The following is a 27,511-nucleotide window of genomic DNA, read 5'->3' on the forward strand; positions in this document are numbered from 1 at the left end:
TCTATACAGACACAATTGAACTTACTACCTATCAGATGAATCATATTATTCATATTAAAAATAAAAGAATCCGTATATTATTTAATAAATTGGCAATATATATTAAAGAGGGGCCAAATAAAAAATACCCTTAACGACAAGCATGCATGAAAATACTGATGACCGTTGATGAAGCGAAAGAGAGCGAAGAATGTGTAAGAATCGTAGCAATTGGCGTCCCATTGTCTCTGCCTACCCCCATAGGACACAGGCGTGAGGTTATATATGTATGGATTTTAATGATACACACTGGATATTAGCTGAATTAGGTGATAGGATAGTTTTTATCCGACGGAAAAATATTATAAGACTATATTAAATAAGACTATAACTACGAGTAAATTTATTTCTATGAAACTCTTTACTATAAAAAATACTACCCCGTATTAACTAAAGTGTAGTGTGAACAGCCCTTAAGTCACCTCTTTTTGCACTCCCCAACATTCATGACTCCATTCACGAAGGCTCTACGTTACAAATGCTTTTCATATTCTAAGACATAAAGTTCTTTTTATTTTACTCTGTTTTTCTAACCGACTTCCCCAAAAGGTTAAGTAAAGTAGGCCTATTTAAGAAATGCTTGTTTATTTAAACTACGTTTTGCATTATAAAAGAGTAGGTTGTTGTGTTGCATTTTTATTGACACTATGTAAAAAGGTATGTATGTACAAAAGTTACTTACTTCCCTTTTTTCAATTGATTTTGAACTCATGATCATTATACTAGATAATTATTAGCTTTTGATCGCGTTAATTATACGAATATCAATCTTCCTCTTAAGGACTTAATCACTATATCTGCTAAAAAAACCACTTCAATATCCATTGCGTATTTTATAAATCTATAGTACATAGGGACAGATAACGAAACTGTTTCAAATTCAAATTCTTTATCATTTCAATACGGTACACTATTGACATTGAGCACATGACTTTGTGCTTATTTTTTATTAATGTTAGTGTTTATTCTCTTGGCGTATCTTAATTGTAATAAATAAATGTATGAATAAAAATGTGCGGCTAATACGATATTTTACATACTTGTAGTGATTAATAGTTAATTTTCCGAAAAACAATTTGAAACAATATTTATTTCATAATCCTCTTTTCCTAGTTTAGAGAGATCTAATCGTGATATTTATCACGTGTAGATCCTACATGTCATTTGCGCGACCGTAATCTCCGTTTGACCACTTTCAAATACCTCTATTTAAGAACCATTCTCAGGTTAAAACCTGGATTTATTCTAGAATAAAATTGTCTAAGAGTTTATAAGAAGGATTTATGTCTATCGATTTGTAATACGATAACATTTTTCTGTAGGACGTTAAACCTTTAATATCTATAGTGAATAAAAGTGATATTTATCAATATAATGCAATTGAAATGTGGTTTTAACATTCCAATATTTATTTATTATTTACAATAAGTCAATAATTGTAGCCAAAAACCTCAGAAATATTTTACTGCGCCCCCAGTAACTTTTAAACGTATTTATTCTTTTCGGTTTTTCACAAAAACGAATTTATATTTGTCTGTGTAAACATCGAGAAAATTATGTAAACAAGACAAAGTGAATAAGTACAACACTTTTATCTATTAGGTAGCTGCCCTTATTTGAGACTTCACATTTTTACGATTATTTTGAAAGTGCCTTGGGGAGATCCTTTTTGCGTGCGGCAGAAGTTTTAAGGCGGCAGCGAGAGTAGTTGAGAAATAACATTGCATTTTATGTAGTTATGTTACTACGTTTTCCCAAAGTGTGTTGTGGTAAAAGCCTCTTGGTACGAGAGCGTGAAGTTTAAACCATGGCCCAAGGATTTTAAAGTATCACTAAAAGTTTTACAAGTTCGGCTGTCTCTTCCCCTAGTCCTATTTCAGACAAAGTGCACATTTTTATTTTTAGAAATATATTTGGACAACAAAACTTAGTTATATTAACACTGAACAAAATATACTGTAAACAGAAACGTGACCTTGGAATACACTTCATTAATTTGACTCAAAACTCCAGCCTGTTATTACATGACTTGCAAAAGGTAAATTTGCTAAACCTTACTTTACCTTATCAAAGCACAATGACACTAAACATAACAACATTAAAGTTGCAATTAGCAAATCTACACAACACAATGAACACTATTCTAGACCTTTCTACGAGTACAGACAAGAAACTTAACGTTGCGAAATCCCCTGTCCGCTGGCGCTCGTCCCACTGGGCTGCCAACTTGGCTTAAATTATAAATGAAGCGGACACAAGCACACCTGGGACGCTGGACTTGAAACGTCCATGTTTATTTTTACGAAGACATTAAGTCCCAAGGGATTAGTGGTTAAGATTAGTTCCAGGAGTAGATTTCTTGTTACCTCTGAATGAATGTTTATTATTTTTGAATGGGATTTAATGTGAGTTTGGGTTTTTTGGTAATTTTTAGGATACAAATCATTCAAATAGTTGACTTGTTAAAGTTTAGTAGATGAAGGAAAAATATAATTCCTTTTCGGTTTTGTTATTTAAGAAATATCAAACTATTCTTTTGAGCTAATAATATACTATGAAAAGGATTTCTATTCTAAATAAAGTAGTTGTGTCACAATTTTAATCTGTTTCTTCATTAAAAATATAATATGACAAATTATACAAAGAAAATATTCTAATAAATGAATAATCCGCTGCTACTACACCATAATAAAGCAATCATTAATCAAGTAAACGAGACAACGTGTTGAAAAGTTTTCCTATACCTTTATTACTTTATTATATTTAGAAATATTAATAAACATTATTATTAATCTTTCCCCCACACACAAAGGATACACACAGGTACACATTAACCTATACAAAACTAGTATAATTTGGTCTCGCTTTATATGATATATCCCGCACGTTCCACGGTCAGTTTATACTGGTTTGTATAGCTTAATGTGTTCTATATGCTATTAATCAGACAGTTGATACAACATTAAGTAAGTATCAAAAGTGGGCAGCTCGCGTGATATGTCGGCCTCTATAAATTTCTAACTACCCTCATTTGGTAGAAATCAATGCGGTGTATTACTTTTCGATAGTAGTAGTGGGCGCATGGTACTTATCATAATGGTTATTTTTACCATGATTTTATAGTAGACTCACAGATAATTGGCGTGAATCGACGATTATGTAATATATCGTCATAATTGAGTGAGGTTACCGACCCAATCTCATCCTTCATCCCAATCTCCAAATCTCCAAACCTCAAATACCCAATCTCTAAAAAGCCGGCAACGCACTGGTAACTTCTTTAGTGTCCCTGGGCAGTGATGATTACTATCAGGTAATCCATCTAAGATCAAACAAATTTAACTTGGTAAAAGCAGAGTTAAAATATTTATAATGCAATTTTGTTACAACATAAATCCTGATTGACATACAAATTACATTAGTTTCATAATATAATTTAATAACAGATTCCCAAATAACATAAATGAAAAATTTGCCAAACTAATCACTTCACATCAAACCAATTACACTATATCCCTTCGGGAAATATCAGACATCATAGTATGACGATTTTCCAAAACACTTTGATGAAATAACAACTAAGTTATTACAAACTTGTTTCTAGGTCCCTCGTCCAAGGCACGTGGGTAAATCTCATTTTGGTAAAGAAAATTGAACCCTCTCCAATTAGGTAGAAGTTGATCGCCCGAAGTGGTTTAGACCTAACCAATTTTGCACAACAAATATTTTTTTAGCAAAACATTTTATTTTCTCAGTTACTAGCCCTTTACTAAGTTAGGGGTTCTAGTGTGTATTTTGTCTAAGTAATTTTGGTTCGGTCTTAATATTTTATACTGAATGAGTCTCTTGGCTTACATTACTTTGGTTGACGAGAGAACATTTGTTTCAGTTTTTTAGGATTACATTTATGTTGTTGTAGCTTATAGTGAAAGGCAGAAAAGAGGTACCATAATCCCCACGCTTGCCAAGCAGCTTGGAGATCGCAGTTAGGTCACAGATATGATAGTGGATGCAGGTGGTGGCTTATCGTTCTACGTGGAGGACTAAGGGAGGCCTTTGAACAGTGGACATCTACCAACTGTTAAAAATTACAGATGACATTTATGTTACAGCTAATTTTAAAAAGTTTTTTTTTTTGTCGTACGTCTTGTAATAATAAAATCTGTATATTTTTTTACAAAATTGCCCAACTAAAATTCATTTCAATACTACCTACACTTTTAGTTTAGTCAATTAAAAGTTTATTTTTCCTATTTTAACACGAACTTTTTTGGGGCAGTAAAGAATATTTTTTATGACTCTAGTTTTGAGTTTCGTTGAAGGGAATTGTTTTACGAGTTCCGGAATGTTTACTGCTAAGTCCCTTGGCGATAGTTGTTTTGTTCTCAAATAAAACTAGTAAACATACAACAGTCGAGTTTGCACTGCTTTCAAGAACCCCAAGCTTGTATTGTATATTGATTTTGCTCTATATGGAGTTTTTTCTCTTTTTTATGACGAAATAAAATAAAGGTTTTGTTGTGAATTTTAGTTGCATTGTTGTTTTTATGATTTGTTGACGTATTTTAAATGAGATGGTGTAATCTCGCAAGTCTAGGAGATAAGAAATAGTTAAATCAATCTTGGATTTAAGAATAAATCAATAAAACACTGCCGTGCGTGTAGTCTTATAAGATAGAGGATTGTTGATAAAAAAAATCTCAATTTTATAAACTCAAAAAATCACAAGATCAACCGAAAAACAGATCAAAGAAAAGAAAAGCACGGGAAAAAATACACAGAAAGTCAGCATATACAAAGAGAAAAACATACACATACAAAAAGAGACAGCTAACAAACGGATCAGCTCTTCAAATAAAACATGCAAAACGCCGTGAAGTGTGGACGTGTGAATCGACCTACATTTTGTACATAAACTAGGCACAGTTAACAAAAAAACTCATTTGCACTCAAACACACTACAACTGTTGTACGGCGGCGCGTCAATCTCTGAGAACGACGATCGGTATGTTTAGTTGGGCGTGGTACAAATGAAAGCGATTTTGAACTGTGGAAAAATGTTTTATATCTATGAAGATGTGTAAAACTATGAAATTCATATTCATATTATTATAGTAGTTGGACTTAATCGAAAATCAGCATTATGTTTGTGTGGATATATTAAATAGTAATTTTAGATGAACTTGACACCAACGATCAGGATTGGCCGCAAAAAGCTCTGCTCAGAGAGAAGTGGAAGAAGGCTGGGGAGGCCTTTGCCCTGCAGTGGGACGACCACGGCTAAAAATAAATAAAATAAAATAAATCGAGGGAATGACGTTACATAAAAATGTGATATTACTCGTTCCTTCCTCGTTGTTCGTGTAAGCAACAATGGTGTCTGGTTTAATAATCAGAAAGCTGTTCTATCGATAGATAGGCATTAACCAAAATTAAACAATTTATCAAGGCAATTCATTACATTGTTCGAAATGGTGATAATCTCACAATTAAAATCGACACCAGCAATTTATAAAATGTGTGTTTACATACGTCATAAAATAATTGAGAAGAAATATGCAAAAATAAGAAAGTTACAAATCTTATAAAACGCTAAGTAAAGGTACTTTTTGAAATCACTCGATTTATATTACGCCAACTATTATTAGCGGAGTGTGCGCGCGGATCACTTTGGTCAAAGTCCGTGCAACACTGCACTAACTCATATTTAGCGTAGTTTAGTGCGTTCGTGTGTATACTTGTTCGTTTGTAAAATGAACGACTTAGCGACTTTTACATAATAAATACTTATGTGTTAACGTATTAATTAGTTTATTAATGGTACGTTGACTATTCTTTTTGTAAGTAAGTACATGTTCTTTATAAAATATTGAAATATGCATCAGATGATTGATCATGCACTACGACGTCCCGTACTACACTACGCTAACATAAGTTAGACGTGTATAAGATGGAAGGGGGTTTTTTTGATGAATTACGTTTATATACGGCTAACTTGCGCTAAATCAAAAAATAGAAATAATTAAGGAAATACAAATATGAGATATTACAATGAATAAATTAAATATTAAGCATACCAAATATCAAAAAAGTATCTTAATTAATGTAAAAGTTATCACGTTTTTCCCTTTAAACGCCTCTACTGTAAAGTACGCTTTTTGAGTTAGCGCAGTATAAATTGCTGGTGTCGAAATATTCACACCGGCTTCTTCTTATAACTTGGACCGCACTTCCATTGTAGTGGCTCGAGTAACTCGCTTCGAGTGCCCATTTGTCCGTCACTGACCGTTTCGAGTGTCTACGGAGTGTTGTCTCGTATATTTGTTTTGTTTAGTCCACTCCTGGGCCCGTGTAAAATTTCCACCACGTTCCAACACATAATTGCTACGGTAACTCGCTCACCGTACTTAATACCGTTGTTATTATTTTTATTTAATGAATTTTTGGTTAGATAGTATTTTAGAGGAAATTGATTGTAGTCAATTTTAGAAGAATTATAAAGATGATTTTCTATTGTTAGATTTCAATTCCATTGTCAGGTTATGAAAAACTTGTCAAAATTGTGTTTATCAAGATTTAGCTTAAAAAATTACGATAACATCTCATTAATGTGAGCCTTTAGCATGGCTTGAAACTAGTCAGTTCCTCTACAAACAGTTACGTGATAGTTACGATTACATTTGGTTTAAATCATCAGAATAATCTTCTTCGACACATAAATGAACTCGTAACGATCTTTGCCAATTGCATCCACTTCATAAATCGATCGAATTCACTTACAAAAAGCGAGGCTTATGAAAAACAAACAAACTTTGACATGCACACAGGCAATCTGTCACCATACATTGTCACAATGTGATACAATTCACGTAAAATGTTCCCCAACAGTTTCTAAACTCATAACTCTTGTTGACGCGAAAAAAAACTTGTTTAGATATCTGAAACTGATAAGTTATTGCTGTATGTCACGAATTTGTGTTGCAGTAATGAATCAGGATACATTTTCGTATATAACGTGTAATAAAATGATGTAGAATTTTGTGTTAGATAACAGAGTTTTTAACCGACTTCTCAAAAAGGAGGTATGTCGCAATTTGGCTGGTATTTTTTTGTATGTATTTACATTGATTACGCCGATTCTTATAGACTGATTTGTGTAGCTTTTTTGTTTGGTCCCATAAAAATTTGGTTTAGATTTATCTGGTAGTTAAGTTAACCATAAGTGTCATATTTTTCCTAGTTATTGTTAACATTGCAATAAATACGATAAACAAGTACAATCTACATACATATCTGCCTTGATATTTTGTCTTCAAAATGCCTTTGTTTTCTCAAGATTTGAAATAGTGAAGGAGGAAACTACAGTAAAACACCCATTAACAATATCAACTACTAATGTAAGTTGCAAGGGTAAAACTCCATCCTCGTTTAGATCCCAAGGGGGTAAGTGACATGACCCAGCCATGGACGGCAACGCCATAAGGAAACTCGACCTGTGCAAAATTAATGCACTTACACAAATTAATTAAAATTGGACCTTTATGTGTAAACTTGAATATATACTTACCTGCTATGTTGAGGTTAGGATCTTACAATTCATTATTTTGCTACATTGAAGATATTACGTAATTTTAGTCCGAGCTGCGGACTGCCTAGCCTAGGTTACCGGGGCTCTCGGGAATAGGAACGGGGTGGTTCTTAGTCAGTAATAATCTGACACTACCTTTCGTCCCGCTTAAGGCAGGAGAAGACATGGCAAGAGTTTACCCCTTAAAAAAAGAGTTTAGAAGACTGTGTCCACTGTCCATATGATATCTTGCCAGTTTTACTTCTGACAAACAACTGATTTAGAATAACTGACTATCAAAATGATAATAATTAATCAACCGATAGCGTTACGCCTAACATGCCTACTAATTAGAATGAGTAATCATTTTTGCGATACTAAAATAAAAACTAATCTTTTTCTCCTTTTCTACTTTTAGTATAATCATTAACTTAGTATAAAGCTTACAAATTATAATTAAGTTTGGTGACCCTTTACACCAGCACAACAAGGATTTTTACAAGTAGGTTTCCCGTAAACATACTTCTACCTACACCCTTGGACGCTGACGTGATGTTATGTATTTTCACCCAAGGATATATGCACATACTTACCTTTCGTCCCTCATATTATACATACATAGGAAGTTATAAAGGGTAGAGGTAAGGTGTTACGGTTAAGATGTGTCCCTTGAAGAGCACTCGTGTCTTGTTATAAAATTGTTATGACGTATTTGTGGCGTATAAATGTGTCTAGGGATGCGTTTGGAAATGTGGTTGAAATAACTATAAACATTAGTGTTATTTTAGTATAATTCAAGATATAAATTGAAATGCCCTATATGGGAGTACTTACTCAATGCAAAAAATTCAAAGATTATTAAACTGAGAAGTTTGAACTTTATTTGAATGAACAAATTCATAAATCATTATAAAAAATGATTTGTTGTAATACCAAACTTGGAAAACAGTCCAATTATAAATAAATAACACAAAAAAGTCACTGAACAAACCACAACTCCGTACCTTTTCCTTCCAGTACACAACTGTTCAAATAAAACAACCTCGACCGGTCACTGTTGACTTAACCGCGGTTACTTTAGTAAACACATAGTCCAGTTTCTCTACATAAAAAGGTAAGATATTTTTTCTTCCCTTAAGTATTCTTTGTTGCGTTATTTTCTTTGTTTTTTGATAAAGAAGAACGTTTGTGCACGTTTCCTTGTACAAGCGATTAGTCGGTTACTTTGTGGGAGTAAGCGCCCTCTACCTTTTGTTGTTAATGTTTTTGAAAGCAAAACCGAATTTCCGATTATCAGAAAATGGACAGAATAGATGAATAGAAGACTGACCTTTGATGTTCGTATTGCAGGTTCATGATAAATGAGTTTTGTTTTATGTAATAAGTGATTAGGGAGCGGGAAAGGAAAAGAAAATAAATAGTTTACCTTTGAGATAATGCAGGAACAAGAATCTATTAGGGTGAGATGTGCTATGCTACGTTGCTGTGGATACGTTTGACTTCCACCAATCATATTCATTGGTAGGTACATAGGTACATTGGTAGGTACATCTTAGCACTGGTGGAAACAGCTAAACTCTGTTTTTTTATAGAAAGATGCGGATGGCTTCGTTCAAGAAAGTTAGCCGATTAGGATAATACACATTGCAACTCCTGTAAGCCAGGATTTCGGATTTCCACTGAAGTCCGGCGCATCCCAGGGATATGAATGACTGTCTTGGATCCCGCAAGGAAATAATGAAGAACTTATTAGAGGAGAAGAAAATAAAACGATAATTTCCACTTCCCTCGGTGAAATTAATGCAGGATAAAACTTACAAAATAAAGAAATAAATATTTTAGTCCAGTCCAATGATTACAGTACGATGTTATCATTAGGTTTATTATAGATGTGGTAAATGTAAGCCCAAATATAACACCGCCTTTTGTCCTTGAAGCTACTTCAACGCCCGGTCATGGCAAGTCATAGAGTTGGACAAACAGATTCAATATCATACTATATGATTATTAAAACACGAAAATTAGCTAAAAGTGCGTGTCTAGTTACTCTTTAACTAGTGTCGTTGCTATGGTAAAATTTATAAAATAAATCCATATTTATTTTATAAATTTTATTAATTAATATAATTAATTTTACGCCTTCCAACGTCACGCCTTTTATCCCCGAAGGGGTAGGCAGAGGTGATCATTACGACACGTAATGCTGCTATACAATGTACACACACTTTTCACCATTTGTGTTTGTGCCATATACTGGACACAATTCCAGACTCCGTGCTACTACTGAGAAATTTTCGGAAAACCGAAAAAAGCCCAGTAATACTTTGCCCGACCCGGGAATTGAACCCGAGACCCCTTGTCCGGTAGTCGCACTTGAAACTATTCGACCAACGAAGCCGTCATTTGTTGATTAGACTTCTTCTCAAAGGCATGAAAAAATTATTGAAGGTTATCTACGAAATTGTAAAGAACCTTTTAAGAAGTGACTATTATTATGAAAATAATTGTACTTTGACACCAATATAACCAGATTTCTGTTTGTCCACAGGCAATGTGATGGAGGATGGCAATCAAAGGGAGCACATAGGACAGACGGCCGGCGTCATGTAACTCTGTAATATGAATCTCAGTAACTTAGTCTTGTACATCACTAGCCTGCTATGGCTGAACCTCACCGACGCTAAGATAGGTAAGTTACATGAACATTTCATAATAACTGCTGCATATTGTTTAAAGATATTAATGGAACAGAAGTTGAAAATTGTGCTATTTTTGCTCGCATTAAAAATTACGTACAAATATCGGATCATCCATATTCGCAGTATTCTTCCACAAAACCACAAATGCAGACTACAGACTGTATTATAAAATAACGTATTTTAAGCTAACTTTTTTACTTTTTACAAGAACTGTCAAATAAGCCGCCTTTGTAGCTACGCCGTAGCCAGCTACGGCTACGAACTACGCTGTCGTAGCCAAACCGCTACACAACTTAAAAATAAAACATTTATGACTTTTTGCCCTCGTAAGTTTCAAAACTTAACATCGTATAATATTTTTTGTTCGCTATTACATAACGTTGAAATTTCCTTTAGCCATTTTATGCATGTAACCTATATTAACATAAAAAGTACCTATTATGTGGACCCAGTTTAATTCAATACTGGTGAAAAAAAAACGAGAAATGTGGGTAACATTACATAAATGTTGAAAGACATTTCAAATTGAAAAGTAAATTTGACTCGACGGTACTGTCCTTTTTAGAGAAGGAATTTATTGAAGCCACATTTCTATTTAGTCTGAGTTTATTCGGATCATTTTCAACTGAAAGGGTCATGTCGGTCAATTTCAATTAACTTCATTCATAAAATTAATTGAAATTAATCTTCTTCGTTATTTTTATCTTATTAATTAAATATCATTGGTTGGTTTTTTTATTAAAAAAGAGTATGATTTGTGCGTTTAATAATAATTGAAATTAATTGTTATTTTAAACTTAGATTAAAAGGTTTAAGTGTTATTTGGAGGTTTGTTGAGGTTGAAAGAATGATGATTCTTTATATACATACATAACCTCACGCCTGTCTCCCATGGAGGTAGGCAGAGACGATGGAATGCCTATTGCTACGAATCTTACATACTTTTTTCACTCCATCAAGAGTCATTAGTCTTTTCCCTCGTCCGTTAAGGGTACTTTTAATTTGGCCCTTCCTTAATATGTCACCAATCTGGTCGATATATGACGATAGCATAAAAATGATAAATTGAAGTCTAATTATTTTCGGAATAAACAGTTTTATTAAAAGTCAATCAGACTTAACAGAATATTTTTAACACAGAAAACGTAATTTATTATTCAAAGTGTACTTAATTAATGTCTTTCCTTTTTCAATTTACTTTACATTAGCTTTGCTGAATCAAAATAATTTCTCAGAGTTTTTAGTCGAAACACGTGTCAGCTGTAAATACACTTCAAGGTCAAATTAATATTTCTTTAATTATCTTTTATATCAAAAGCCAGAGACAGTTCACTGCTGGGCTATGAGCCTCCTCTATATTTATTATATATGTACTTTATTTGTTTATAAAACTTAACAATATGACATCTTACAGCTAATTCCAATACAATGCGAGCGATTCTCAAGCCATCAAATTGAGAAGTTTGGCGAGCTAAACAGTAACACTATAAACTGCAATTTATTTTACATTATTTAACGCTAACATTTATTTTAATTAAGTCTTTGACTGCCAATAAAAAAGTTAAAGGCAAATCCACCGCTAACGTCGGTCACCGGTGACCACCACGGCGTTCAATGTGGTAATATAAATAAAAGAGGCTTACCATATAACCATATACAGTCGACTTTCAATCATTCGAACATCTCAGTAATTCAAAGTTACCACATTTATAGAGGTTCTGTCAAAGATGAAGATCGATCCAAAGATTTTGGATTAAGATCGGTTACTGAAATTGCCAGTAAATGAGGCACGTGCCAGTTATAATTAATATTCTGTACATTTCATAGTCGAACTAATATTTCTTCTTCGGTACTACTGTACTACTATACTATAATTAAGTTCTAAAAAACCAGAAACAAAACAATAGAAGTGGAACTTATTGAGTAATTATTAATGTTTGTCCTTGATCCTTGAAACTAAGGGTTCATTCACCCCAATTTACTAATATGGACACTGAGTCTTGTATACTTTATTACGTCAATCAAATTATACGTAATTATATTGACAGTAATAAAGAGTCGCTTTATTGAATATAAACAAAACTACTGAGGTACGGTTTCATGATTTTAAAACAGTTGAGGACATACATCGTCATTGTCGTATTGACTCTAACATGTAGTTGTAAAATATTTTACAAACCAATCTTTATCTGAGCTTTAGGATTCATTAGGATCATAAAATATGGACTGACTGTCTTACCATTTATTAGGTTATTATAGGCATAATTCCAGACTAGGCTGTTAATTAATTTGTTTTTTTTAATCTTTAAAATTAAAAAACCCTGGATGCATCACTTGCTAGTCATCGCACTTGTAAGAAGATTCATTTTCAAGTTTTCGTAGCACTGCAGTGCAGTCTCTACCAATGTTATCGGCAATTCTAATGACGAAATTTACAAAGAAATCTTTTCTAATACACCTTTCTTCTTCACTTAAATGTAGGTACTTATTCTCCTTCATATCAAAACTTTATCTATCAATCACTCGCCATCTATCTAATCTGTCTGGCTTGTCAGTTTTCTATTCTCTCATGACGAGACATTTTTTTGATAAAGTTTTACTCTTCGAAAATTATATCTATTACCAGGAACAATGGAATAAAACTTTCATCATTCATTTTGAAAATTGTCCAAATAAAAAGAGTAATTTGATTATGAATAATTGACTGCCTCGTTGGTCGAGTGGTCGGAAAGCGACTGCTATATTGCTGGGTTTTTCCGTATATTGCTGCCTCGTTGGTCGAGTGGTAGGAAAGCGATTGCTATATTGCTGGGTTTTTCCGTATATAGTAATAGCCTCATCCCCTATTACATGGGACTTATGATGCAAATGGTGAAAAATGGGTGTATATTATTGTACAGTGGCATTACGTGCCTTAATGTTCACCTCTGACTACCCCTTCAAGGATAAAAGGTGTAACGTTAACAAGAGTAATGTAACTTTAAATAAAACTAAAAATAGTTAACAAAAGTAACTGTTGAGCTAAAAATACACAACTTCTATTATGCTGGAGGAAGTTTCCTAGAAAAACTAACCCATAATTTTGTTTCAGGGTACTTTTGGCACATCACAGATCTTCATTATGATCCGTTTCACAACTCCCCGGAGTTACATAGAGGTACTTTATGAAACATACAGTTGTTTTATGTTGATTATATTATTTCAGGCCGTTGACATAGACACATAAACATTCATATAACATGATAGTAAATTCGAGTAACTCCAGTAGTATGTCAGCGACTCTTTGTTTTATTTTCGTTTCATGGATAATAATTCTGAATTATTTATTCGCTGCTTTGATGAATGACTGTAATCAGAAACGATATTAATCAATGTATCATCATTGATGTGTCACGTTGATTTATTTGATTGATTGAATACAAAGCGTATGACGCAATCTCAATAATATTTTTTTTTAATTATTTGGTACTTTCACTGCTTCAAATTCAGTCCAATTTTTGTTCCTATATTTTACTTTTTACGTTTGCCAGGCTGTCGTCACAATCGCGGGAACAATGAGCACAGTCATCGGAATGGCAGGCATCGGGATCACACGTGTGACAGCTCCTGGCCTTTGATACAAAGCGCCGCCGCCCTCATGGCAGAGCGGCACCCTGATACATTAGAGTTCGTGCTGTGGACTGGGTAAATATTTGTTATCAGTTACTGTAATCTGCAATTTAGAGGCTCTATTAATTTTTACATAAAAATATTTGTGATTTGCTTACCACGATGACATCAAGTTTTACTTTTACAAGTTCGTCATGGCAAACATAATGATTCTTTTAATTCGAATTATTTTACCTTCAGTTACCTACTTCGTTAAACAGACTCTTATACATATTTTATAAACGAGAGCCAAAGAAAAATGACATAATACTCATTTAAATATTAATTATAATATCCATTTCATCATCCTAAACACTAAACTGTTCAAAGATAGTCTTATTGCTCAACCTTATCTTAAAATATCTTTGAGGTACGCTAACGATACTTATTTTTCTCCCACTAGAGACATCCTCTCCTCATCAATGGAACATTTAAGTGAAGAAATAAAGCTGGAAGCCGTGAGAAACGTCACAGATGTATTGAGCAGAACGTTTAGCAGTCAGTTTGTGTTCCCAGCACTGGGTCATAATGACCCAGCACCTTCTAAGAGGCTGGTCGACATGTGGATGCAGTGGTTACCTACAGAAGCGTTACAAACTTTTGAAACTAGTAAGTAGACTATTATATTAGTACTGTATGAAGATTTGTTGAGTTCAATATGTAGACATGAGTAACATTCTATAGGGTGACTAGTAATTGGTGAAGGATTTTTAAACACGTGATTTTACTCACGATTTGATTAATGAAACTTTTTGTATACTAAATGTGATTTTAAAAGTGATTGTTATTCATGAGTACAATCACGTGTTTAAAAATTCTTCACTTATTACTAGACACCCTATATATCCCCCACAAGTGACGGAGGGCATCCACAGATGTCGGTTAGACATAAACCCTGAAACAGTTATATTATTCTTAGAATTTCCTTGATCAACCATAATTTTCTCTTATTTCCAAATTAGGTTTAATTTCAACGTCTTGACTCCCTAGTTTGTTTTCAGGTGGATATTATACAATAGAGCAATCCAAGAGCAAATTGAGGATAGTAGTGCTAAACAGCGTATTATGGGCGGGAGGAGCTGCCAGGACTGATGGTCCTCACAGGGGCAGGCAGCAGTGGGAGTGGCTGGAACAGGTCCTCAGTAAAGCTAGGAGAAGAAATGAAATGGTGAGATTTTACAACACTGACAAAAATCTTCTATCATTAGAACTTAAAACGGGATATTTACCATGTTTATTAGTTTTTGTGAGTTCCCGATATTTCGACACTGTTGCAAGCGCCATGATCATGGAGAAGCTGGTTATTCGTGTATCCGTATTTCGTTTTAATTTCTAACGATATTACTAGTGACCATGTCAGTTTAAAAAAAAACTTTTGCTTCTATTTCTTGTCATTTTTCTTAGCTTTAGAGAATTTTAATGCCATCATAACTATTTCTTTAAGACTCTTCAATCACAAAGTGTCCACCGCGAACTTTTGGGGGCTCATTAATGGCTCATCCAAGTTTTCTTGACTTCAAGCCCTGACTATCGACCAAAAGTTTTACTAAAAGCTTAATACAGAATTCTTTAATAAGTATTTTCTGCTTTAAAAGATTAATTGAAAACTTTTCCTTTTTTCTTCTAAGGTCTACCTAGTAGCTCATGCGGGTCCAGGAGTGGAAGAACGGCATAATGCTGGTAGTTCTTCAGCTGCTGGTGGAGGTGAACTGACTCCTACAGCCAACGCGAGGCTGGTGCACGTCATCCGAGCGTTCAGCGATGTGATTGCTGGACAGTTCTATGGACACCGTCATGCTGACACGTTCAGACTTATTTATAGTGAAGGTCAGTTGAAAGTGTAACTATTTAGTAAGATGGCAGAATTGGTATTTGCGCCAGGAAATAAACATTTTGTAATTTGGTATTGTGTCTTTTAAAATTGGACTATCTTCTTTGTCAAGTGGTTGAAATGAAGACGATTTGGTTTCTGGTTCGAATTTCGTTGGACAAAGTACTGGACTTTGACTATCAGACTTTTCGAAAAATCTGCTAGTATCACAGAGTTCAGAATTGTACCTAGTTTATACTCGTGGTACCATCCTTATTAGATGTACTTACAATATAACTAGAAGAAACTGTATAATGCGCACGAACTCTTTGTAAAAATAAATAACACAATAGACCAAAAAGGGGTGGACTGTAACCGCAATTCCACCTACCACTTAAAAGAAAAAACTCTATACAGATGATAACTTAGCCTTCCTTTGTGTGTCTCCACAAAAAACATTGTTATTTATACATTTCCTATCTTCTAGACGCTTTTCATAACCTTTTTCTCAGAACGAGAAACTGGGGCATCAATTTTTGAGCTCTTTGTTACGAAGCGAACCACGACCGCGCTTCCGTAGTTGTAAGATTATACGTCTCTTGAACAAAACATTAGGTCGTAGTAATCGATAGCTGTTGGAGAATGCTATTTTTGTGAAGAATAGAAGGATAGTGGCTTCTTAAAATAGTGGTTTATTGTGTAATGTTTATTTGGGAAGATCTTTTGAAAACTTATTCTGGAGAAGATGTAACCTAATGGATTATGGATTAAATCTGATATTAAAGAATAAAATTTAATAGTCGTAGTTTAAGTAGCGAACGAAAACCAAAAAAAGAACTAAACACCGAATTATTCTCAAATTATCTGCTTAATTATAGCCTAACCAAGAATGATAAATAATAAAAATAATGTTGAGCCTATCTTTAATTTAAAAGCATACACTAACTGTTATTTCCCATATTTTTAAGATTGTCTATATGTATCTTAGTTGGTAAGCCTTTATAAATTAATAAATAATTTTTGCAAGTAGGTTACAAGATAACTCTTTTACATGTCAATCTATAAAATGACTATGACGTTAAAATATCTACAATCAGAATCAAAGTAAATTTAATAATTAATGACGATATTAAAAACTTCATAATGTGTTTAAATAAAAACCGTCTGAGTTAAGTTAAATAAATTATTTTTTGTCCTTAGGTCGACCAGTATCCTGGGCTTTATTGGCCCCATCGGTCACACCCAGAGGCGCTGGTAGCACCTCAAACCCAGGATTAAGGCTTTATAAGTTCGACTCTAATACCGGAAAGGTAAGATTCAATTTACCTAAATTTATAAATCCAGTCCAAAATACATGTTACCACAGCATATTTACAACTGTTTCCAAGCAACCATTAAGCAACCATTTCCAAGAATTTTGTGTAACATTTAATATTCAGAAAATTCTTGGATTTTCGGAAGCGTATTATATCCCGTTCAAAATTATTATTTAAACCTCAATAAAAGTATTTAAATTGTTCACTAATTAGTAACTTTATACTAACATAATCTCCATGCTAGCTGAGGTCAGAATTGTCGGAAACAGCGTTTTATCCAGTAACCTCCAAACAATAATTTGTATTACACTTTTACAATAATTATACATAATATAAATATCATACCGATTTTTAGGAAATAAATATTAATGTTCTCTAAGAAAGGAAAAGAAGGTTCCTCTGATCAGGCAAGGTGAACATACCTAGCGGGCTGACTGCCCAACAGTTGTTTGTTGAAAATTTCTATTTATATACTAGCGGACCCGACAGACGTTGTTCTGTCTACACGTCATTAATTTAAATTTTTTTTTAATAAGTTAAAACATTCTGGACCATTTTGATGAAAATTATTCTTCAAATGTTATGACAATATCTAACGTCATTAATATTTGACACTGTGATGGAAGCGCCGCCTGTCAGATCCAATATAAAACATTCCAAAATCAACAACTACTAATAAATTAAAAATTAAATAAAAAAACATTGTCCAGCGGACAAAATTGTGAATCTAAACCATTCTCAGATCCTCTTGCATGAAAAGTTTCATCAAAATCCGTCTAATGTTTAAGAGGAGTTCAGTGACATACACACGTACAGAAGAATTATATATATAAAGATCGTTTATTTGCATGTAAACTACATATGCGCAATGTACGGTAGCATTTATGATCACTCGTTCATTTGTGTGTCATGTGTCGCCACAGATTATCATAATCATTCTCATCCAACTTTATTTTTTCTTTGCACAGGTTTTGGACTATACTCAGTATTACTTAGATGTAAATAATATAAGAGGGGAGGCCCACTGGGCGATAGAATACAACCTAACTCAATACTATGGACTGAGAGAAATAAGCCCGGCTTCGTTGGACGCCCTGGCTGAGAGGATACGGAACCATAATGATCGTGGAGTATTCGCTAAGTGAGTATATTTTTACTTTTGATCTCGAGAACATTTACTCAAATGCTCGTTAAAGACTGAGTGTAATATGATTAATGGAATATTTCTTTTTATGGAATAAACTCGTAAACGAGTCTGTGGATCACTTGATGGTAAGCAATCAGCGCCGCCTTTGGACACCCGCAACATCAAAAGAGTTATGAGTGCTTTTCCAGCCTTATAGAATTAAAGATTGGGGATTTTCATTGTATATTTCATAAACTTAGAAATCATTAGAATAATAATCTGTTATTGAATTATATGTATTTTTATTGGTCCAGGTATTTAACAGCACTGCGCGTACGACACGCGGCAGACGTCGCAGAATGTGATTCAGCGTGTGTGCACGTCCACTTCTGTGCAATAACGCGTGCAGACTACCACGAGTTTCGTGCGTGTGTCCGCAATCCCGCGTCGGCGCTAGCGTCGCGCGCTGCTCAAAATTCGGCGGCCATCTTACTTTACGCAATTTTGATTTTACTAAAATCGTAATATTAAGCTTCCGTGTTTTTCAAACAGCCTTTTGTCTAGTAGAATCAGTGTTCAGTTCATTCCTGCATTTATAATACAAAGATCAAACAGTTACATAATAATAGCTACATAAATAATCGTGTTTGTTTCTCAAAGATAAAATATAAGTTTGATTAAGAATATTTATCACAAAGTTCTAATTAATCACAGCGGTCGTTTTCCTAAATCATTTTATTTTCAAAGTGACAAGATTAATTGGGAAACTTAGGTGGGGGTTATCATTTGTTTCACCTGAAAGCATTGTTTCTTGATTATTGTAAAAAACATTATCAAACGCTTTAATTTATATGAAAAGTAAAAAAAGATTATAAATCGTACTTATTGAGTGTAATTAGAAATTGTTTATTGTGATCTTCGTCGCTAATTTGATTGTGATAATTGACATTTTTGTATATAATGATAATGAATCAGTGTAAGTAAATGAGATTAAAAACAATTGAAAGAAGTGTATTTTTAAATTTATTTCACCCAGTTTCTTATAGGTTGGTAACAGAGTTTTATGCTGCGATAAAACTTGAATGTTCGAAGCGGATAATATTAAATTCATTATAATTCATGACGGGGGCGTTGGATTACGATTTACGGGCTCAAGTAATAGTAATTGTATTTTTTATACGTCGTTATATTAGATGGCTGGAATATGGTTCTATGTTACACATACTATTTAATTAGTGACTATATAATACTATAATATAACTGTGGTAAGTACTTATTAGCGGATTAGCAAGCTGAAGTGGCAGTGGGCAGAGCATATAGCGCGGAAAACCGACAACCGCTAGGGCAGAAAGGTTCTCAACTGGAGACCGCGTACAGGCAAGTGCAACGTAGGAGGTTTTCTGCTAACCTAGGTTGGGAATTTAAGGGTTGGTGAAGAATCGGAGAATGAGAAGGGAGGGTTTTTGGTAACCACATTTACATGGTGAAACACTACCCAAGCGTTGTTTCACGTCGGTTTTCTGTGAGGCCGTGATATCACTCTAGTCGAACCGGACCACTTGTGCCAAAGTATGGTTCTCCCACACTTGAACTTGAGTCTACACGTCTCCTACCCTTTTGGAGATTAAAAGGCATAATATTATTATGTTCGGGTTGAAAAATATATCTCTCATTTTGAAATCTCTTAAATACAGCAGATATACATTCAGATGCTAGAGCATCTCATCAATTTATTAATGATATCCTCAATGGTTCTTAAATTTCCACTGGTTTCAAAGTGCACTTCAACTATTGAAGTACAGTCAATATCAGAAATACGGCGATAGAATCAAAGTTACTGCAATATCTTAATTAATTGAAGACTGAAGGTAAATTGAAATTTCAGGTAATGTTATGTTGAAATGTGTTTTGATTTCAATTTTGTAGATTAGACTGCGAGGAAAAAGGCAAAGGATTCTAAATAGTTTATTTTTATTTACTGATACGATGATAACATTCAGCTATCTTTTTAAACTTACATATTTAATTTAATTCACGAATAGAACCCATCCTGTTAAATTATACATAATTACCATTAAATATCTGATTCTTTATCTGAAAAGCATCAGAGCGATCACACGAATACATACACTCGTTGTGGAGATCCTAATATAGGAAATCATATTACTTATTGTTATTCATCTTTTACGTAACAAAGAACAAAAATCAATCCTTTATTTTTATAACAATTTCGACTATTTTAATTGCTGTAAATAAAATTGATCATCTAGAAGTAACTCAGTATTTTAGGTTTCATATCACAAACTGTTCCAACATCCACATAAATTTAAACACTTTTGTTTGCCAATCCAATTTCATTTGGGACAATCGTCGTTATTGTCCTCCGATCAAATCAGCTTAATTAATTCGCCGCCGTCCCATCCAATAGCGGATTCCTTTAATAAATATCGAATACGATAACAAAAGCGTAGTATCTGAGAGTCATCGTACATAAACAAACCTTCATTGTTATAAAAAGAATTCAAGAAAATAATAGCATTTCTATAAATAGGTACTTTATTGAACCAAATATCCGAACAAAACCGATCTCGACATTCATATCCTCGTATCCATATGAATATATTTCTAAGGACCGTCCTAGTATTACTAATCTTTAGGGGCGGCCCTAAAACGACCGAGAAAAATGGGTCGTCTCTACCTTTCCCTGAAAGCTTCAGTCTGAAGACCAGTTTAACTTGAGCTATGATGCAAAATAGGGTTCATTGTAATAGAGTTCAGTGTTGTTTGGTCTTCAATGCGTAGTTTATGCCATATGAATACATCTCGATGTATGTACATAAGGGTGAAGTTCGTGCGAAAAATGTGGTAAAATGGTAGTAAGCATTTATGTGTTGAGAAAAGGGGTATAAAAGTGAGGCGTTAGTTCTGAACCCTTTTGTCATGTTGACTGACATTTGATGCGTATAGTCATGAGCTTATTGTACGGCAAACATGAGAATATGTACTTATTTCCTTTAACCTCGTTTTGTTACTATTAGTCGAGCAAAGACGTTTATGCAGGTCAATACATCTGTGAAGTTATTTGTAGAAAGTAGCTTGGCTCGCGTGGATTACATACTTTGTGACTAATAAAAGTAGCCTAAGTTATTCCTTAGTACAGTTACCCGCCAATAAAATTCTCGTCAAAATCGGTCCAACCATATCAGAGATTAGTCAGAATAAACAGACAGACAGTCAGAAATTAAAAAAAAAATATTATTACAAACAGATATTAATTACAAACAGACCCACCAAATTTATTATATTAGTCTAGATATTTATTTATTTATCTCTTTATTCACATAAATATGTACACAGGTGGGCTTAATGTCGTAGGCATTTTCTACCAGCCAAACCTTTTAGATATTACGATAGATATTTTAAATAGATATTATGTTTGTACTACTTTTTTCCTGTAGGTAAGAAAAGAAAATGTTTCCGTACTAGGAATGGAAGTACTAAGAATATGGATTCCACAATGAAAAAAATACGCAAATTTTTCATATTTTTTTACTTGTTTTTGAATAAAATTAAATACAAAACGGAGCAACTCTTTGTGTGATCCACAAATTATTATTTCGGGTCTGGGTGCCTTGTGCATGTGGAATAAAATTGTATGTTATGTTTTGTATGTAAACGCACCAACGATACAAGAGAAACCCCTAGTATGGAGCGACGTTTAAAAAAGACTAAAATATAACAGTTAAAATTTAACGCTCCGCCCCAAAAAAATACAAAACAATTTTTACAATAAAAACCAAAATAATCTGTCTCCACTCGTTCCCTACAACACTTATCTAGCTCTTCCATCAAATCAATAAAGACACAACTAAAGTCACCTCAATATAACTAAATAATAAATCCCACAAAGAAACTACATGTTATCTTTAATTCTCAATGAACATTATTTAAACATAAGAAAATGTTTCGCAATCCTGTACAATGTAATTGTATGATTTTCCTTCCAGTTTCATCGCCTTAATTAAAACTCATAAATAAGTTCTCGATTTAATTAAGAGTTTTATTACTGATCTTTAATATAAAGGAAGGTAGAATAAATAAACTATGACGTCAATAAATATGAGAGTTTATTATTTATATGGACATTATTATTGCGTCTTTTCGTCTTTCAATTTTGAAAAGGTTTTATCTTTGAAAAAAGAATCACACAAAATTGTAGTATATAACTTATACGTAGATACAAATTATAACACTCATTATATTTTCTTAAAATAATGAAACAATGATAACAATGATTATATCAATTAAAATTCTACAGATAAATTATTTTAAACCCTCACCAGTATCGATATACCCCGTAAGCAGTAATAATACACCATGAATTTAGAAATCGTAAAACCCCATAGCTATAACAATACCCCAAAAAGGTATCCTCGTCGAGTAATCCAATTCTTTACAAAATTAATGAGCTTCAGGTATCAGGAAGGTGGACCCCCGAATTCTACGTGCAATTAAATTAGGTGCCTAATGATCTAAGAAAAGGACCTTTGCTAAGGTCTAGTGATTTTCCTGACCTCCATTCGAGGGGGCAAAAAGCGTTGTAAGATCTCGTATTTATAATATTGGAATGAAATTAAATTTCGTCTCGAAATTACGAAATCTGTCTCCGAGTATTTGGCTGAACAATAAAGATATTGAATTTGTTAGTTTTACTCATTATTTATTCATGTAAAGCTTTGGAATTTTTCCGAATGTTAATATACAAAACGATAAAATAGAAACTTTATAGAATTATGAATTTTCTCGATGTCTGTCACTTACATTAAGTCCTTAGTTCAAAAGAAGTCGACAATACATTCTATAGCTTTCATGGACTTATTAGTTGGTTATATGACCTACACATACCATCATTATTATAAGCTCAATTGTTACAAACATATCGTGCATATATTATGTAACTAAGACTTACTAATATGGATCCCTAAGAGGGAAGAAGCGAGCAGACCGGTCACCTGATGGTAAGCGATCAGCCCCGCCTATGCATCCGCAACACCAAAGGAGTCTCAGGTGCGTAACAGGCCGTTTAAAAAGGAATACGCTCTTTTTTTCAGTTTTAAAGTTAAGCTATGTATGGTTAGAAGCTTTGTAACGACAAAATGAGTCAACTTCATTCTACAAACGAATATTTCAAAATTATAATCCCGAATAATACTTTCTCCGTTTTGGAGATTGAATCTAGGTTCTACAGTTTAATACTACTGAAAAAAAGCAGTCGCTTAAACATCAGAAAATCTTGTAACAAATGGAAATTATTGGACAATATTTGTACGATATTGCGAAAGTAATTTCAAATCTTCAAGGTTTACAAAACCTCCGCCGAACTTAATAAGAAAAGGTCACAACTTATAAGAATACAAATCGTAATTTAGAAATTCTCCAACGATATTTTCTAAAGCCTCGCTTCCCTAAAATGTCCCCTTAAGAATTCCACTTAACAATTATATATTTTTTCTGTACATTATTGTCGTACAATGTAAATGGTTGGCGGGAATAAGGAAAAGATAATAAAAAGCTAAAGATGTGGGGATTAAGCGTTTGTTTTAATCCCCTGATTCTTTTTGTCCTTGAATCGTAATACAGAACCTTAGTCTGAATTAATTAATCACGTATATGTAGTTCAAAGGTGTAGTAGACCTCAAATGCATTTTGTTTCATGCATTCGTCTTGTAATCGTCGTGCAATCGTCAATTAGCACAAGCCATTACGTGGACAATGAGCCTAAGGGCTATATTTCACTAGGACACCACGCTGCCGCGGCTGGTCGCCGCTACAAACAAAACAAAATGAATACAGCTCTATAGAAAGTTATTTACTCACCTGGTGTCCGCTTGGTCAACCAATCTGGTGGCGCTACCACTTCAGACGGCAGCATAGGAACAAAGTTGTTCAAAGTCCACGTTTCATAATTTGACGAATGCATGCATGCGTCATTCATCAGTCAACGTGACGTGGACAGTAGGCTATGGACTACTGAGTGCTGCATAAAATCCCGTCAAAGCTAATTTAAAAATCTTTAGGAAAATTCAAAAACAATTTTAAATATTCTTGTTAAAATTAACTGTGTAAACAGCATACTGGATACTTGCAAAATACTTTCCGAAACTCTTCGTTGGAATAAAGCACAGATTTACACTATCATAACTTGTGAAATGTCTAAAATAACTTGCAGCAGAATGCAGTGCGCTCACGGATCGTCTATTGTGTCGGCAATGACCTCCAGAGGTCTTTGACGATATTTCACGTGCCGTGGCATTTTCACCGGAGCTCAGCGCAGCTATTTGAACTATCTCTTCTATTTTTATTTTGTATCTCTATTTTTTTGTGTTAGCCACTAAGAATGGGTTTTGAGTAAAGATGGAATGGTAAGTTATGTTTTACATTCTTCACGTCAAGTTTTTGCTTTTGTAAATGCAATCATAATAGGGGTGAGTAAAGCATAGTTTCCAATATATGATGCAGTCAATCTTTTATGTCAATACCAATAACAATAGAAAGAAAAACAATTTCATGTTACCGCAGACATAAATCCTTGCATTACGCACATTAGCAAACGATTTAAATATCGAACAAGAAAAAAAAAGGTATCTAAAATTTTAAAATTCGATTCACGCAAATTCTTCTTCATTGACGTATTCAAAGTTGTAGAATAGAGTCGAATGTAGGTTGGCAGGGCAAAAAGCCTGCTTCATTTGTTTACTTTTCCAGTCACGGGGCAAGACCGCAGTGGTTGGACATAAAATCAAATTAGCCCACTAATAAACCAAAAGCAATCCGCTTTTACCAACCAATTTAATATGGCCGAATTGTGGTGCACGCTCACACTAACTTTTTTAGCGTAGAATGGATTACTGGAGGCGTGCCGGATTTTTTTATAGCTACAGATGCCAGCTTTATAAGTTCTTCTTGTCCGTTTGAATGCGTATCTTTTGTGTATTTTTTTTTTGCTGTGAAACGGTTTGTTTTAAGCGATTTGTTTGTAGAAGTAATATTTTCATGTTTTCATGCTTGACAAGATATATTTTTTACTATAATTGTCATTATGTGTGTACTGTATACTATAGGTGTGGCACCACATATTCAGAAGGCGGTTTCGTTTCCACTCTAACAATGAGGTAAGCAATGTGGCAAAAAATGTTTATCATACTTTTTTTTCAGTTAGAAGATAATCATCCAATGACCTCTTCCGCCTTGGTTAATGCGGGAGGGAGTGTCAGACTCTTACTGACTAAAACCACTCCGTTCCTTCTTCTGCTTTGAGTCGGAGCCCCTGTAACCTGTTAAGTTGTCCGCAGCTCCGGAATGTTTATCATACCTAGAAAACAATAACTAATTAGGTAATCGTTTCACTAATATCCCTTAACACATTGAACGCCGTAGTGGTCACAGGTGACCGACATTAGCGGAGGATATGCCTTCAACAGTTTTCTATAGGCAGTCAAAGACTTAACTGTAATCGAGCAACGTACTCGTAGTTAAACTTGTTATATAAATGTAATAGGTATGCAAATCTGATACAACATTTTTTAAACAAATTGTAGTCAGAAGTAAAGTAAAAATAATGTACGAGTACATAAGTTCGTACGTACGTACATATATACCTACGTAGGTACGTAAAAAAAATTAAACCGCGGTATACCGGTCACGCGCGCGTTTCCTGACTCGTGGTACGTATTTCCTTTTTTTTTTGTGGCAACATTTTTATTCGTTGGAATTAGCGCGTTTTTTGTGAAAACTATACGGTTTATTGTATCGGAATTTATTGCCTTTGCCTCCTGTTGTTGGACGGTATTTTGGTATTGGGGATTTCTTTTTGAGTGCGTTTTTGAAAATTGTTTGGAAAGGAGATGGAGAGGTGATGCTGTAAAGCATAATAAGTATAATATTATATTAAACTGTGCTTAAGATTTAAGATTTCTCAAACATCTTTCTATATAGTTTAATTTGTGATGCTATCAAGTTGAGAAGTTTTATAAGTAGCGTACTTAATAAAATTAAGGTTTACAAATAATTATTTGAATTTCTTTAAATCAGCAAAATTCAACAATACCTACCTACCTATTTTTATTCAGAATTAAGAACCGCACCTGAGGTCACGATGGTCTGAAGATGAATATTATAATACAGTCTACTCTCGTTAATTCAAACGTTCGCTAATCTTTACCTCTCTATAATTTGAAATTACCACGAAGCCCCTAGGAGTTCTCTTTATATTTCGAACTAAATCAATACATTTTTGTGTACGTTTCGATAATTCGAACTAAAAATCAATTCCACGTAACCAAATTACTCGTTAATTCGAATTCGAATGTACTCTCGACAATTTGGAGTTTAAGAGAGAAAGAGACAGAAAGAAAATAAAAAGAGCCCTCTCAGTTTGAAGTTTTTATTTAACGAGTGTTAAATGTATTACAACAATTATTATAATGAATATAACAATATTAAAGCAACATGCTTAATAGAGTCCATTACCAAAAACCAAAACGTCACCAAAACCGTTATGGAAATGTTTAAAAGTACCCTCTTTAAGAGATGGGGTACCAACTAAATCCACTTACAAAAACAAATTTAATTTTGAAACCCAAAAACGATCCGTCCTAACCACATCACCGTTTTACCCCAATAATACATAAACCATGGATTTTGGAGCCAAAGTATTCCCAAAGCGGCTGATATTCAGGGTTTCACTACCCATGTCACCGGGCGTCGCTCGGGAATTCCTATTGTAATAATAACTTGAATATTTGTAACTTACGAAGCCCTGAATTCTCGTTATGTATTTTTTGTTTCCTTCTAACTATATTATTAGATATATGGCGTTTAGTTGGGGTGTTGTAATTTAATTAAGACTGTGGCTTTGAAGGGTTAGATATGCTCATAAATCATCGTTACATACCTCGTTTAGATGTTAATTGTCTTTACCGTTTTCAAAGTATTCAAGTTATTTAAAATCACAAAATAAGTAATAGTTTTGAGGTTTAAACTTATTCAAATACTTTAAATTAATAACCACATATTATTTTTATTCAGTATTAGCCTTAGTATGAGTTTGCTTTACGTTTAATAAAAAGTAATCGAAACGAGAGCATTGCGTAATCGTTCAGCGCTCTGATTGGTTGGTTTTTTCGAGACGGCCAATCAGAGCGTCGAACACGCTCTCGTTTCGATTACTTTAAACGTAAAACAACAACAAACAACGCAAAATCATATTAAGTAGTATTATCAGAGTACTGATATATTGACAAAAAT

General features: G+C 33.7%; 1 protein-coding gene across 1 annotated transcript in view; it reads left to right on the forward strand.

Annotated features, from left to right (window-relative positions):
- Positions 1 to 19,214, forward strand: part of LOC118268271 (acid sphingomyelinase-like phosphodiesterase 3a) — a 43,323-nt gene extending 24,109 nt beyond the window's left edge. The window contains exons 2-10 of the mRNA XM_035582689.2: positions 10,155 to 10,295; positions 13,397 to 13,462; positions 13,836 to 13,989; positions 14,357 to 14,562; positions 14,955 to 15,121; positions 15,582 to 15,780; positions 16,964 to 17,073; positions 18,048 to 18,220; positions 18,520 to 19,214. Of these exons, the coding sequence (XP_035438582.1) occupies positions 10,226 to 10,295; positions 13,397 to 13,462; positions 13,836 to 13,989; positions 14,357 to 14,562; positions 14,955 to 15,121; positions 15,582 to 15,780; positions 16,964 to 17,073; positions 18,048 to 18,220; positions 18,520 to 18,730 (1,356 nt within the window). The 5' untranslated portion in view covers positions 10,155 to 10,225 and the 3' untranslated portion in view covers positions 18,731 to 19,214. The remainder of the gene's footprint in view (positions 1 to 10,154; positions 10,296 to 13,396; positions 13,463 to 13,835; positions 13,990 to 14,356; positions 14,563 to 14,954; positions 15,122 to 15,581; positions 15,781 to 16,963; positions 17,074 to 18,047; positions 18,221 to 18,519) is intronic.
- Positions 19,215 to 27,511: the final 8,297 nt, after the last annotated feature.

This window comes from Spodoptera frugiperda, chromosome 29 (assembly GCF_023101765.2).
Source record: "Spodoptera frugiperda isolate SF20-4 chromosome 29, AGI-APGP_CSIRO_Sfru_2.0, whole genome shotgun sequence".
NCBI classification, from domain to species: domain Eukaryota; kingdom Metazoa; phylum Arthropoda; class Insecta; order Lepidoptera; family Noctuidae; genus Spodoptera; species Spodoptera frugiperda.